Raw genomic sequence first — 13,937 nt, forward strand, 5'->3', positions numbered from 1 at the left:
AATGAAACAGCTGTTTATGCAGTAGTACCACTAGTTTCTTTTCCCCCTCCTTTTTTCGTTGCAAGCATATATAAATGTTCAGATATAAGAAGAGGTTCAGATATAAGAAGATTGCAAGCAATTGCAAGAACCTTTGTGCGTGTATTTTGTTGTTGTCGATTACAAACTCGCACAATCAGTGCATTTCGTACACTTTGCAATGAGTGGGCAAGACATAGCCAATACCCCTACTAATATATGTTCATCAAAAACGTTTTGAATAGTAAAATCTCTGTACCTGTGTCTGTGACAGCTGAAATGTAGTTGCTAGTTGTTAGAATATTTTATTCTAAATTCTAAATAATAGAAGTTAATAATATTTAATAAAAGTAAAAATAGTCAATAATAGATTACCACGTCGGAGGTTCCACATTTATGCTACTTAAAAACTTCTCACATTGATTACACTAGTAAAAACCACACACAATATTTAACATCAACCAATAAATGCAATTTCACATTGATAACAACAAGTAGACGAGTCAATTGATGGATCTATGGATCTACTTGATGTTGATGGTTTCAATATAAAAATTGTTCATTTTAAAACCTATTATTTAAAAAACTAAACTAAATAATAATAAATAGTAGTTGAAAAAGTCCTTTAGAATAGCTGTCTTCACCAAAATCTGTTGGTAAATAAGGGTGTCCGAAAAATCGGAATCGTGCCCCTAATTCTCATACTAAGCTGACATTTTTAAACTTTGTTTATTGCTCTTATGTTTATTTAGATTTGAAATTCATATAACTAACAATATTCACAATATAACTTTAATTTTGTTTATTTTTTAAGTGAACGAAGTAAGCCTGGAAAGAAATTTATTTAAGGAATAAGGAAAACCAGAAATTTATTTTATCATAAATTTTTCCGTTTCACATTATTTCAAATCTGGTCTTGTTCTTACGAATACCATATACAAGGTAACTCTATATTTTGGTTATTCTATTACAATATAAATACTTTATTTTTATTTTTCACTTGTATGAGGTAAAATATCAACTTTAGCTCTTGTGTTTCTTTTGTTATAATATATATTGTCTTAAAATTTCTAGGTATTTGACAAACCATATATTATGATATGTATGGTCTACTACTTATTCGATAAAATGGACTTAATGGTGCTTAGGTATGAACTTCGAAAAAACTAAACAAATATTTGCACTTTTTAATTTTTTGTATAAAATATCCTTAAAGTTCATTCAGTAAGATTTGTGCCACATAAAAACTTCTTCTAAAATTATTGATGAGTTGTCTACGTATACCAAGCATTTGTTGGTATTTAATTATATTTTACTTTGAACTTTTATTTTGTACTTGTCATCAAAGGTTTTAAGATCACTGATGGATTCTTAGGTCATTGTCCGATTGCTAAATTTCTAACCTAAATGTAAATCTACCGTACAAATCGTGTCATTTGTTTTTCCTAATCTTGACTTTTACCGATTTTCATGTAGGTATAGTGCATAAGTCCTTGTCCAAAATGATCGTTCAGCAATAACATACATAGTGCAAATACTATACTGTTTAACATAAGTTTAAAATTAATAGCGAATACGTTACATAAACTTCCAGGCGTCCCAGCCGAAAAGCAGAATTATTTTAGTGCTTTCACTAAGGATTTTAAATTTGATATGGTATTAGAGAGTGTGCGAGAATTTCTGCAATATCATTGACAACTACGCAAAGAGGGATAGAAATTAAAAAGTTCATTTTAAATAAATTCAAGCTGATCAAATCAGTACCACACATTTTTTAAGCTCCTGCTTTCACGAGATTCACGAGAATTGAGTATTATTTGTCAAATATTTGTTGACAGTTAACTGGAAAACTTGTACGTATTTCCAAAAATCGTTCACAACAGATACATTTTTAGTCTTGGCAACCATACGGTTTGAGCTGCGATTTCAAAAAGTTTGGACTAAATAAGTCAGCAGTGTTGTTGTTTAGTTCTTTTATGATATGCTTACAAAAAAAAAGACCTATTGAAAAGGCTTGAAAATACAAATTTTATTCACAATCAAGTAAGGAACAAAATATTTTTACCCATAATTGCAAAGAATTATTATTCATTTTCGAAACTTTACTTCTAAATTTTATAATGTGTTTTAGATACATAACCCTAAATAAATTTCCAGTGCTTCCAAAGTTGCCATCAAAAGTAGTGCTTATTTTATGTTGTTCTTTTGCGATATGCTTACAAAAAAGGACCTATTGTTGCATTATAAATAAAGAAATCTTACATATTCTTTATCAAAGAAGATGTAGCAAAAATGTTTCTTTGCTCATTATACTTTACTGTAATATTAAATACTTTACTATACGTTATACTTGCTCTTTAGAAAAATAATTATTTAATATAGTTCTTTTAGTAAATTTAACAAACCTTATATGCAGTTGTTAACTGCTATTCCAAGTTACAGAGAAACCACAACCTTCATGCGTCCGGTTCCCTCCTCCACATGTAGGGAACCGTGTATGAATTTTTTATCAATGTCTTGCCATGCAGCAAATGTTTATGATACATTTTCCACCTGCGGTTGTACACAATATTTGCTTAAAACAATTTACCAAGATAATCACAATATCTTCCGAATTTGCTAAGAAGCAACCATCTAATTGCTTCAACAGGGCTTACATACATGCATGAACATTTGCGCTACTTAGGCGATATATAAAACATATGCACAGAGTATATTCTGATCAAAACTCGTACTCATGCAATTGAAAAGTTTGTACCAGCAAGTCTATGAAGTTAACCAGATGTACAGCCAAAAAATTTTCCGTGTTCCGAAGCACACGGAACAGCAACAAATCCAAATAAAATTCGAGCAGAACAAACAAAATAATTTGGCACCTACTTCCGGTCTTGTAGCGGAAACGAAGTAATTTCCGCCATGACAAAGCACAAATTTACGATATGCGCTCCGTAGGAGCTATAGGACCACATTCCCTAATAAAAGTGAAGTGTGCATGAGCAAAATGAAATTCCATACAATAAAATGCGGGGAAAACTGTTTTCGTAGGCGTTGAGGCGAAAAATTTGTGTAAATTTTAACATATTTAAAGTGTTAGGGAATTATATTATTCCTTTTGGTTTTAATAATATTTTCCTGGTTGTTGCTGATGTTGTTGGTTTTTCTGCTCACATCACCGAGCGATTGCGAAGTTTTGATAAATGATGCGTGTTTAGTATGTGTTATAAGTGGCTCCGTTGTTAGAGCTTAAAGATGTATGAAAAGTTGTGCCTTTTTCTTCATACACCAATAATATGATCTGAAAGGCAGTGTACCATGTGATGTCCTTGTTGCTTACTGCTAGAGACAGAAAAAGCTTCAAAAACATTATTTCTAACATATTGTAATTTATATGATTGTATAACCTTCAATTTTTGAATGAATAATTAAAGAAGAAGAAGATGTCCTTGTTATATCTTAGCTCATGTGGTAACACTCAAAATGCGGCTACATTCTTTAGGACTTGATTGCCTTATGTGCTAAAATGCTTTCGATGTGCAAATACCAAAGAGAGTATACAGCAGATTCTTTGAATTATTGTGCAAAATGCAGTAAACTATTTTTTGTTTTGTTTTTTTTATATATTTAAACAAAGTGTAAAGTTGAAATTAACAACAACTAGTTACTTTGAGTTACAAGAGGATTTTTTTATTTAATATATTACAAGTAATATTACTGAACATATAAATCTGAGCTATATCGCCTTACTAGTTGAAACACCTCAAAGGTCCTTTGGCTTAAAGCGACTTAAGCGTCTGTATGTAACATCGTAAGCTAACGCCAGAATAGTGCTATTTAAGTGTTGACTCAGCCTGTCATAAAGCGTTTTAACAGCCTTCTGTATTTCTTGCTTGACAGTACGTATTTCAAGGCCACGATGTTGATCAGCATTTCGCACATACCCACATACCACGGAGCGTTAACTACATCCCTAAGTGCCTTGTTTTGAAACCTTTGTATCATATCCATTATATTTTTTTTTTTTGCACAACCCCAAATTTGGATGTCATAGTGCCATATAGGCTTGAAGACATATTTGTTTGTATGTCATAAGTTTGTTTTGCTAAAATACTTTGGAACTCCTTCATAAAACATTGAACTGAAAATGTGGTAAAATAATAAATGTATAAAATCAATAAAACCACGATTGGAAAGTTATACACGAAGTATATCCGAAAAAAAAAAATTACCTATTTTTGCGCTGTTTACAGTAAAAAAATAATACTACTAAAAATTTCGTTAAAAAATTAACAAGACTTTATTGCTTATAATTCTTTGAAAAATAATATTTTAAAAATCCATAAATTTTTTTTATATCTTTCTGACTTTTGAATCACAATACACATAACACTAAAATCAAAAAAGAAGTATAAATTGTAAATTATTTTAAACCCTTCATTTTTGCATTTTAATCAATTTTATTGTCTTCACAGTACCTTTCTTCCTAAATAACACACTTATATTAAGGAAACCTTGTTTTTAACTCTGAACCGCCTTCAAAGCATCCTGCGATTGGTTTTTTATCTCCCTAATCGTGTTAAAACGGTATCGCCAGAGGGGTCGCTGAAGCTTAGAAAATACCCAGAAATTGCGCCGTATTAAATTAAACAGAAATAATGATTGTGAAACGACAGAAAACAAATTTTTGACGATATGGTCCCAAAAAACCAATGCAGTATGCATTGTTAAGGAGCTGAAACAAAGAAATATCTGTCTTTACTTAAACATTACAAAATTCTAACATTATTTGCTTTGTTAAGACACGCTCCTACAATCGAAGAAAACTATTAATATGATCTTTATTTTTAACGACATTGGTGCAATTTTTTAATCTTGGCTCAGCTTTTGCACGAGATATACTTATAGAGCAATTCTTACAACGTTCTTTCAGATCTTACGAAAGGTTGTTTGAAACATCTTTCGTATTCTAGCACCGATCTTTTGCCAGACTGAAAGCCCTTTTTGGCCTTTCTAAGGACCATATGAAAGGTGTGCTATTGATCAGGTCTTTCGATCGTCAGCTAAGATTTGGTTTGTGTTTTTTGTGCATTAAATTTTTTTCAGATAAAATAAAATACATAAAAATTAAAATAAAAATTAATAATTAATTAAATTTTATAAAAATGGAACACTTAATGTTCCATTCATGTTTAATGGAGCACTCATTTCATAAATGTATCAATATACATTAGATAGACAGTATATGTTTTAGATAGACAGTATGTATTTCATATATTTATATATAATATATATATTTAATATCTAATATTTATTAATATATATCTTATATTGATTTATTCATCTATTTATTTGCATATTTAAACTATAATTTTATAACTAATTAATATTCTTTTGCCACTGCTGTATTAATGCAGTAATAGGTGCTACCATTTCTTTCATGACATGAATTAAATTCAATAAATAATTATTTATGTATATATAATTATAATAATGGAACATAGGTATATCTCACGTGTATCCAAATTCAATTGTTTACTTGCATGTGATAGCGATTAACAGTTGTTTTTAATTTCACCACGAAAAAAATAGAATAAAAAAGCTTTCTACCACGAATTACAAATGATAACACTTTTTTTTGAAAGAATTATGTGTCAAAATAGCTAAAATCTTACAAACGATCATCTGACCGATCTTACAAAGGTCTTGCGAAAGACTTTTAACGATCTTTGTCTGAATTGTCCTGTTAATTGATTGATTGTTTCCACGTTGTATGCATTGATCGAAATCTCATTTTCAGTTATTAAACATATCTTCTTATCCTTATAGTCGGAAAACATAGTCTCATAAATATAATTTAGTATTTTTGGCAACAAACAAGATTTCACTCTTATTAGACACAAAACAACCTTTGAAATGGTCTGAACTAATCTAAATAACTAGTTTGCAATATCAGAATGTTCTATTATTAACAAACAACGATTTTTGAGCACAAAATCTTTGATATTCTTGACATCCTGTAATACATTTTTTTGGAACAGAGACTGGTCAGCACGAACAAAATTTAATGTAACTTCTTTGCTCAATAAAATCAGTCACTAAATAACTTTTGTTCTTCACAAAACACTTGTTTGAGTATTGAACAAATGCAAATATTGACATAAAACTTGACACTGATATCAGTGGTACTTTCAAGTTACAAAAATATGGAATTTCTAAAATCAAAAACTCAACATATTTTAAATAAAAAATTTCATTTCATTTACACCCTCTACATTCGTATATATCTTTCATATGTCACACCTATTTCACACCAAAAAACATTCTATGCTGAATATACCTTTCAAAGAATTACCTTTGTTGTAATCTTCTTCATTTTTGTGATATATAACAAACATAAAATGTTTTAAAATAAGGAACCCTAAACTGAGCCGGTATTTCCCTGTATGTTAGTTCTATTTAAGATATGTTACTGAAACCATTTTACCTGAATGTTGTTATTAACCATTATCTTCAATGTCTTATGTACAGCGTTACAGACGTCTTCAGAAACTTCATACACACATTCTTCTCACACTATGCAAGAGAAGAATTGTAGGAATTTGAATATATCATCTTTTATGCCCTATGCTCGTCCTAGAAGTTAAAGGGCTTATAGTAAACTATTAGTGAAAGTATTACAACATATTACATCTTCTGTTAACATTAAAAACTGTCGCCAACTCCTTTTATACTATTTCATACCATTGTCAGCGTCGTTTTCTCTATTTAATAAAGGAACTCACTTCATCTAAATTTATACGTATGGTATATATAAATAAACATATTTTGTTTTTAACTTACAATGTAAGTACACAAATTAAGTACTATCCAAAAAATCTACCTTAATTTGTTATTCTTCCTTTAAGCAAAATAATTTTCATCTCCATCCAGTTAATTCTATAAACTTTATTTGAGTCACTCAGAAAACAAAAGTCCTCTAAATACTAATTTATGCAACTCTCACACCAATATTGACTTTGCTTCGTCGCTTTTATTTCTGTTACAGTTTTCACTTGTGTCAAGCAAGGCATTTTTTCCAGGCTTGTTAGTTTGCTTTGATCTGCACTTCTACATTATTTGTCATACACTTTTCGTCGGTATAATAGCTTTTCAAGGTGTTGTGAAACTGTAGTATAACAGTCACTGTATTAAAAAGTGTGCTTATACATAAATTATGTACATAAGGTGTTTTCCAATCTAGGATCTAGTTCTAAGCATTTATCAATGTTGCATCTCGCATCTTGTTTACCGTAAAAATGGCCGTCAAAATCTCACCAATTGTTCATCCAAACAGCATAAGTCATATACCAATTTTTACTCTTTAAATAGCCTTTAACTTACAATGCAGTTCTAACAACGATCTTTCGAAAGATTTATGAAAAATCTTACAAAAGACTGTTTGAAAGATTTTTGCTATTCTGGCATAAAAGTTTTTCAAAAAATTTTTTTTATTTGTAATTCGTGGTTAAAAGCTGCTTTGTGCTATTTCTTTCTTCTTAATAGCAAATCTTTCATGTGGTTTTTTAAAAGACTGAAAATTCTTTTTGGTCTTTTAAAAGACCGCTTTTGGAATACGAAAAATATTTTAAACAATCTTTCCAAAGATTTTTAATTGTGCTGAGCTGAAAGATGTTTTTAGCAGATCTTTCGATTAACAGATGATATTTTCTTTGCGCTGTCAGAATTTTCTTCGTCGCCAGAATTGTCCTGACTATTTATTCAGCAGATCTTGCGATCAACAGCTGATATATTCTTTGCGTTTTTCGTGTTTAATTCTTTTTTTTAGCTGAAATAAAATACTTAAATATTAAAAAAAAATTATTAATTAATTCAAATTTGTAGAAGTGGAACAATTGTTTCTAATTTCATATTTAAAACGACGCAAACGTGAAACTATTGATATCCTGTGCATAAAAATTTTATAATATACATTTTATATATATATATATATATGTAACGTATATATGTATATTTTTTTTATATAATTTAATTTTAATATTTATTAAAATTTTTTTACAATTGATTTATTTGTTTACTTATTTATATACATATTTAAGCTATAATTTTAAAACCTGATAATTTTTTTTCACTGCTCCGCTTAATGCAGCAATAGCTGCTACCATTTTTTTTATGACATGCATTAAATTTAGTAAATAATTATTTATGTATAAATGAAAATCATAATTCAATATATATCATATTTGTATTCAAATTCAATTGTTTACTTGCATGCGATAGTGATTAACAGCTGTTTTTGATTTCACCACGAAACAGCTTTCTACCACGAATTACAAATAATAAAACTATTCTGACTTTCATGCCTGAATAGCAAAAATCTTTCAAAGAGTCTTTAGTACGATATTTCAGACATCTTTCGAAAGACTTAACGATTCTGTTTGGTCTATATCGCCGAATGTAGTTACTTTATTGCATATTTAAATCTTATTTAAGATATTTAACGTATTTCTTTTTCACGTTCGTGTGGATTATCTGACAGTCGTCTGTGAAAAAGCCTGCAGATAGATTGGGCGTACGTATGTTGATTTGAGTTTTTCTTTACTTCTATCAACTCAAACTTTTTAGAAGTGTTTATTTGCATTGATTTTTGCTATAATTTTGATTCTGCTTTTCTATTGTTTTTTTATATCTTATCAAACAAAACAAACAGAAAACTGTGACAAGTTTAATAGCATTTAACACGCTCCGCACTCCACTTGTAGTGACAATTTGTTGAACACATAAGCAATATTTTCATGCTACACTCGCCGGTACATATGAATGATGTCCTCAGGAGGGAGAATGCATGGCTTTAATTTTAAATAAAGGAAATCGTCTGGTCGCCGTTCCATTTTAACTTTTAAATTGCAATTGCTTTGGGTTAAGGCTGATGCGGAAGCGGAAGCACAAACAGACGGAAATTTCTTTAGTGTCGAGAAGTAGCCTTATGGGAATCAAAAAAAAAAAGTATTAACATCATTAGAACGGTAGTAGATAAAAATAATTTAAATTATATGCTTTGATTTTTGACTGTTTTAATTAAATCTGCTAGAAATGAGTATCTAAGGAAACAGGTCAATAACGCTGGACATAACAGAATGTTAGCTTCATTTAACTTTCAATTTTTATTGATGTTTTTGAGATATACCAGAAATAAGTATAAATCCACCAGCAAGACACACTTTTGGTTGACAAATAAGACATATAAAGCAAAAAATTTGATCACGTCCCATTGGTGTTGCATATGAAGCAGGAATGACCTCTCCGATGGACTATGGCTGCACCCTGCTAGGTGCTAATAAAAGCAAAACAAGCAAACGTCAAATTACTGTATCATTGCCCTTTTCAGACTTTCTGTCCTCAAAAGGAGCGCTCAGCAAAAAACGCATTATTATTTATATAACATAAACATTGTGTGTTGAAGGAGAGCATTTGTAGATTTATGACACTTTAGAGCGCAACCAGAATTGCATGTTGATTACTTTTCATAATCCGAAAAAATTTGAAAACACGAAAAGCACAAAAACATAAATAAAATAAGAGCGGAATTTTTCTACAACATTTATATAAAGGGGCGTTGAACAGGGCGTCACTGCGAGCAGTTGCAGTTTAAGTTCAAAAGTAAATGAAAACTGATACAGAACATTTCAGGTTAAAGAACAATAGCAGCTTATAAATTATAAAAACTATTGAGAAGTGTATAAAGAATACCTAATTATGTAAAATGAAACTGAGCCATCTTCATTTAGATCGTGAATGAGCTCTTGAACGGTTGAAATCCGACGCAAACATTTTTGTTTTACGTTAAAACTCTATTACTCTGCCTTTGCTAATATACAAAACAAAATTCTCATATTTTGTATAATGAAAATCCAATGGAGATCTATCAGCTATCGACACACGACTACTGAAGATTGAACAGAGTACGCCTTTTTTGACAGGTCGCCTTATTCTCCTTTTAAATGTAGAAAATGCAAATGCCGCCATCAATTGTTCCACAATTTCTTGGTGTCAACAGGATTGTATCAAACACCACATTTTTAAAGCAATCATCGTCTTATTAGAGAAAAAAAATTTGACGATAGCATAACTTTCAGTAAGGTATTTTTGCCAGGCCATCAAGAGTGATCTGTGATCTAGCCCTGCTGCATTATTTCCTACTTGGATACTTGAAATTGTTTGTTTCAGTGAAAAACTTGCATCGATTTCATTTTCTTAAAGACCAACATATTCTTGAAACACACTTTTAGATAATTAAAAAAGTTATGATTGCTTTTGAATGGAAACTACAATTTCACCAATAATGAGTGATAAACCGTCCCATAAGTATAAAATTTCCATTTCATTAAAAAATACCATGCAACAAAACAAATCATATGAAAAAAAAACTACGTGAAGCAATGTTCTTCTTTGCTGAAATTCACTATACCATTCTTGTCGAAAAGTAGCTTTTAATCTTTTTCAATCCCAGCTTGCCAAATTAAGTGTATTCTTCTCAGAAGCATATTTTATCGTTACTTATCCATTTTTATTCTCAAGTGGTCATCTTCGTTTTCTGTAGCCGTTCTGATATTTTGACTATTATTTGTACTTCTAACAATAGTTCCGATCGGTTGACACATTGTTTAGTGGTTTGACTTTTTTGGAAACAAAAACCTTTTCTAAGACATGCCGTGTAGAACAATGCGTATAGAATCTTTCTATTTTCTTTCAGTCAACTACTATTTGGAGTTCTATCTATTCCTGAATGCTTATATACCTCAACTATATGTGAGCTACTTAAATTTTTACAAAGCTCTTGTTTGTATTACTTTCAACTAATTCAGATTGGAGTTCATTGATCTTAAATTCAATGTGGATCCAATACCACATAAAACAAGAGATTGAAAGGATAGAAAAACTAAAAAGGGATGAAAGCTATATTCTCGACCATAAAAGGCATGGTTACTGTTTTTGGATACACATTCAAAAGCAGTCATATATCAACATTGTTAGATCAATCTTTCAATTTGGATATGTTATTATCAAAATCAAAATTGATTTTTAATCAATTTTTTATATCGATAAATAATAATCAGTCCTTTTATTTTCGATTAATAAGCCTAAGCACAACAGCTCGCTCTACCCGTAAAGCTAAACGTATAGTACCATATATTTATCAATAACGATTTCATCCAGACATTTACCCTATCTTTTTACACCCCGACAAAAAATACTGTTGTCAGGTCGATAGATATTTCAGGTGCTATATATGAGTAAGTATTAAATAAAAATTGTTCGTGTAATTTTTTGGTATTTTGTTATTCAACAAAAGTATGACAATTCTTTTATATAAAATTAAATAAAAATTAATTAAAGTAACCTTTATAATTGTTGACATTCTTTTCAAAAAATTAGATATTGAAACCATTTAGGAAATATACACGAGCCCAGATTTACTTCAGTTGAACAATATGGACCCTAACATCCGAGCAAAAAACGTGTTTGAAAAGGATTTTTTAAATTTTGGAGACAATGATGCCGTTGTACCAACTCCTAAACTCACTCGAAAGCAAAAAAAACATCGATTTCAGTTTGTAAATCGCATTTATGCATTATCCCTACTTTGTGTTATATTGGCTGCACTGCAGTGGTATTATATCTGTAAGAAGTAAGTATAATTATTAATTTCTAATTTAATTTTTAAATTAAGTAAATTATATTTAATATCGCTTATTTCTCTTTTTTTCAGTACTGATTTCGATCTTTATATTAAGCAGAATAACTATTTTAGTCCAGTATGGATTGCAGCAATGTTCGTTTTCATAGTAGCATTCATTGGTTTCTACAACTATTTAGTAGACAGCTTCATGTTTTTCCCGCTCCTATTCATTACAGTAAGTATTTTAAAAATCTTTAAACGATATATGTGATATTTTTCTAAACGACTTTGGTTTAAACAGGCAGAATTCTCGACAACTGTCGTGGCACAGCCCATACGAATCGCAGTAGCAGCAGGTTCGGTATATGGCATATTTTTTTGTTTAATCGTTGTACCTATAAGCTACCTTGTGTCCCTAAACGCCCCGGTAAGCAATACAAACTGTGGCAAGATTTAAATTTATATTCAAAATTTACTTTAATTACAGTATTATATGCATATACCGCCCCTATCGATCATAAGCTGGACTATAAGATTGTATTTGTTAATAACTATATCTATGGTTGTGATTGTAGCTTGTGAATATACAGTAATTGAATACACCTACGCACTTTTTGCAACAACTTTTATTGCGCTGGTACATATTTTAAATAATAATATAATTATTTTGAAGACTGTTATTTAATTATTTTTTTTCTTTTCAGTACTGCTGTACTTTTGGCAAGACTATTGGCTCATACCAGTTTTACGAAGCAGAACACCGGCGCTGGATTTTATATACGCTAATGAGTTATATCACCTTTTTAACATTGCTCGGCTCGTCCATGTTCTTATTTGTAAAAGTGAAATCACTAAAATTAATTCATAATTAGTCAAATATTATATATTTTATTACTTATCACAAATTTTCATACAATGTAATTAGTTTTTTTTTGTTACTTTTGATCTTTTTGTTACTTTGTTAATTAATGGACATATCACAATTGTAATGATGCTACTATATTAAACTAAAAATGATCTAATTTAAGTCAAGATTTACCAGTCATTAAGTTAAAGGAACTTAGTAGCATCAGATCACATAAAATTATTTTGTAAAAATTGTGTCCTTTTTAATAATATTTTATTTAACATTACCAATAAAAACAATTAACAAGCACATATTATTATTAATTATTATTCCAAATTCGCATATTCGCTATCTACTTTTGATTACTGCTTTCTGTTTACTTGACCGTCGGTCGATGCTACCTAACAAAAAAAAATTCTTTTGGGATCTTTGAGGATGGCAAATGAGTTATATTAATTTTATTCTCGACCCAATTTGTCAATGATCGATTGAAAGGAGGAATCTATAAGCGCTATTATGGAAGAATATGGCGGATGTATAGAACGTCTTAAGTACCCTTTACACAGTATCGTTCGTTGTCAGCGATCGACGTCGTCGCTTTCTATAATGGTAAACTATTTGTTTACCGAAGCGCTGTCGGATCATTTTTCATCTCCGTCATTTTTACATCTAGTCTAACAACTGACTATTTAAACATTAAAAAAATTGCACATAGAATTCATAGGTCATCCGCCTGATTTGGTGTCCAATGACTTCTTTTTGTTTCCGAACGTCAAACGCAAGAATAAATTGCGTAGACAACGATTTTTGTCGGCGAAAGCAAGAACGAAACCGTTGTTGCTTTTAAAAATCAAGTTTAGGAGGTGTCTGAAGAAGATTGGAAAAAATTCTTTGACAAAAGGTTCAAACGCATGCAAAAGTGTATTACGAGTAATCATAAAGGAGAATACTTCGAGAAACAATAAAGCAATATTCAACGATAAGTTAGTATTTTTTCATTATTAGGCTATAATATATATATATAGTGATATATATAATGATCCTCGTACTGCACTAAATCAGTAAAAATTCTAACATTTTCAAGTTTTGTATACTATAAGGTTTACGTCCAGTTTTTCGTGTTCTTGGTTAACTTCGCTCTTACTGATTATTTCTTTGTTAAAAAGTTCCTTCATATTGTGGAATAATTGTGTTGCCTTTCTAGAAATGGTAGAAGATTATTCCAAAATCTTTTAAGTTCCAAAGCAGTTTCATGGCAGTTTTTAACAAGAACTCAAAAGATAAGGAATTCAGTAAACTACAAACAATATCCTATTTCTTGATATTCCTTAGTATGGTTAGACATCTTTTGATTAATTTGACCTCTTCTCTGGAACTTTTAGTCTCAATTACTTAAAT

The 13,937-nt window shown here is 30.1% G+C and overlaps 1 protein-coding gene across 1 annotated transcript; it reads left to right on the forward strand.

Moving 5' to 3' along the window:
- The first annotated feature begins 845 nt into the window (after positions 1 to 845).
- On the forward strand, positions 846 to 12,565 carry LOC119661853. The gene is made up of 6 exons (XM_038071358.1): positions 846 to 960; positions 11,449 to 11,701; positions 11,783 to 11,927; positions 11,994 to 12,119; positions 12,180 to 12,329; positions 12,397 to 12,565. The coding sequence occupies exons 2-6, from the start codon at positions 11,505 to 11,507 to the stop codon at positions 12,562 to 12,564; spliced, it is 786 nt and encodes a 261-aa protein (XP_037927286.1). The 5' UTR covers positions 846 to 960; positions 11,449 to 11,504; the 3' UTR covers position 12,565.
- Positions 12,566 to 13,937: the final 1,372 nt, after the last annotated feature.

The sequence above is a fragment of the Teleopsis dalmanni genome, chromosome X (assembly GCF_002237135.1).
Source record: "Teleopsis dalmanni isolate 2A chromosome X, ASM223713v2, whole genome shotgun sequence".
Taxonomy (NCBI): Eukaryota; Metazoa; Arthropoda; class Insecta; order Diptera; family Diopsidae; genus Teleopsis; species Teleopsis dalmanni.

Coding starts and splice junctions, on each gene's coding strand:
- LOC119661853 (XM_038071358.1), top strand. CDS start 11,505: ATGGACCCTAACATCCGAGCAAAAAACGTGTTTGAAAAGGATTTTTTA. Junction 11,928..11,993: donor TCCCGCTCCTATTCATTACA/GTAAGTATTTTA, acceptor TGGTTTAAACAG/GCAGAATTCTCGACAACTGT. Junction 12,120..12,179: donor TTGTGTCCCTAAACGCCCCG/GTAAGCAATACA, acceptor CTTTAATTACAG/TATTATATGCATATACCGCC.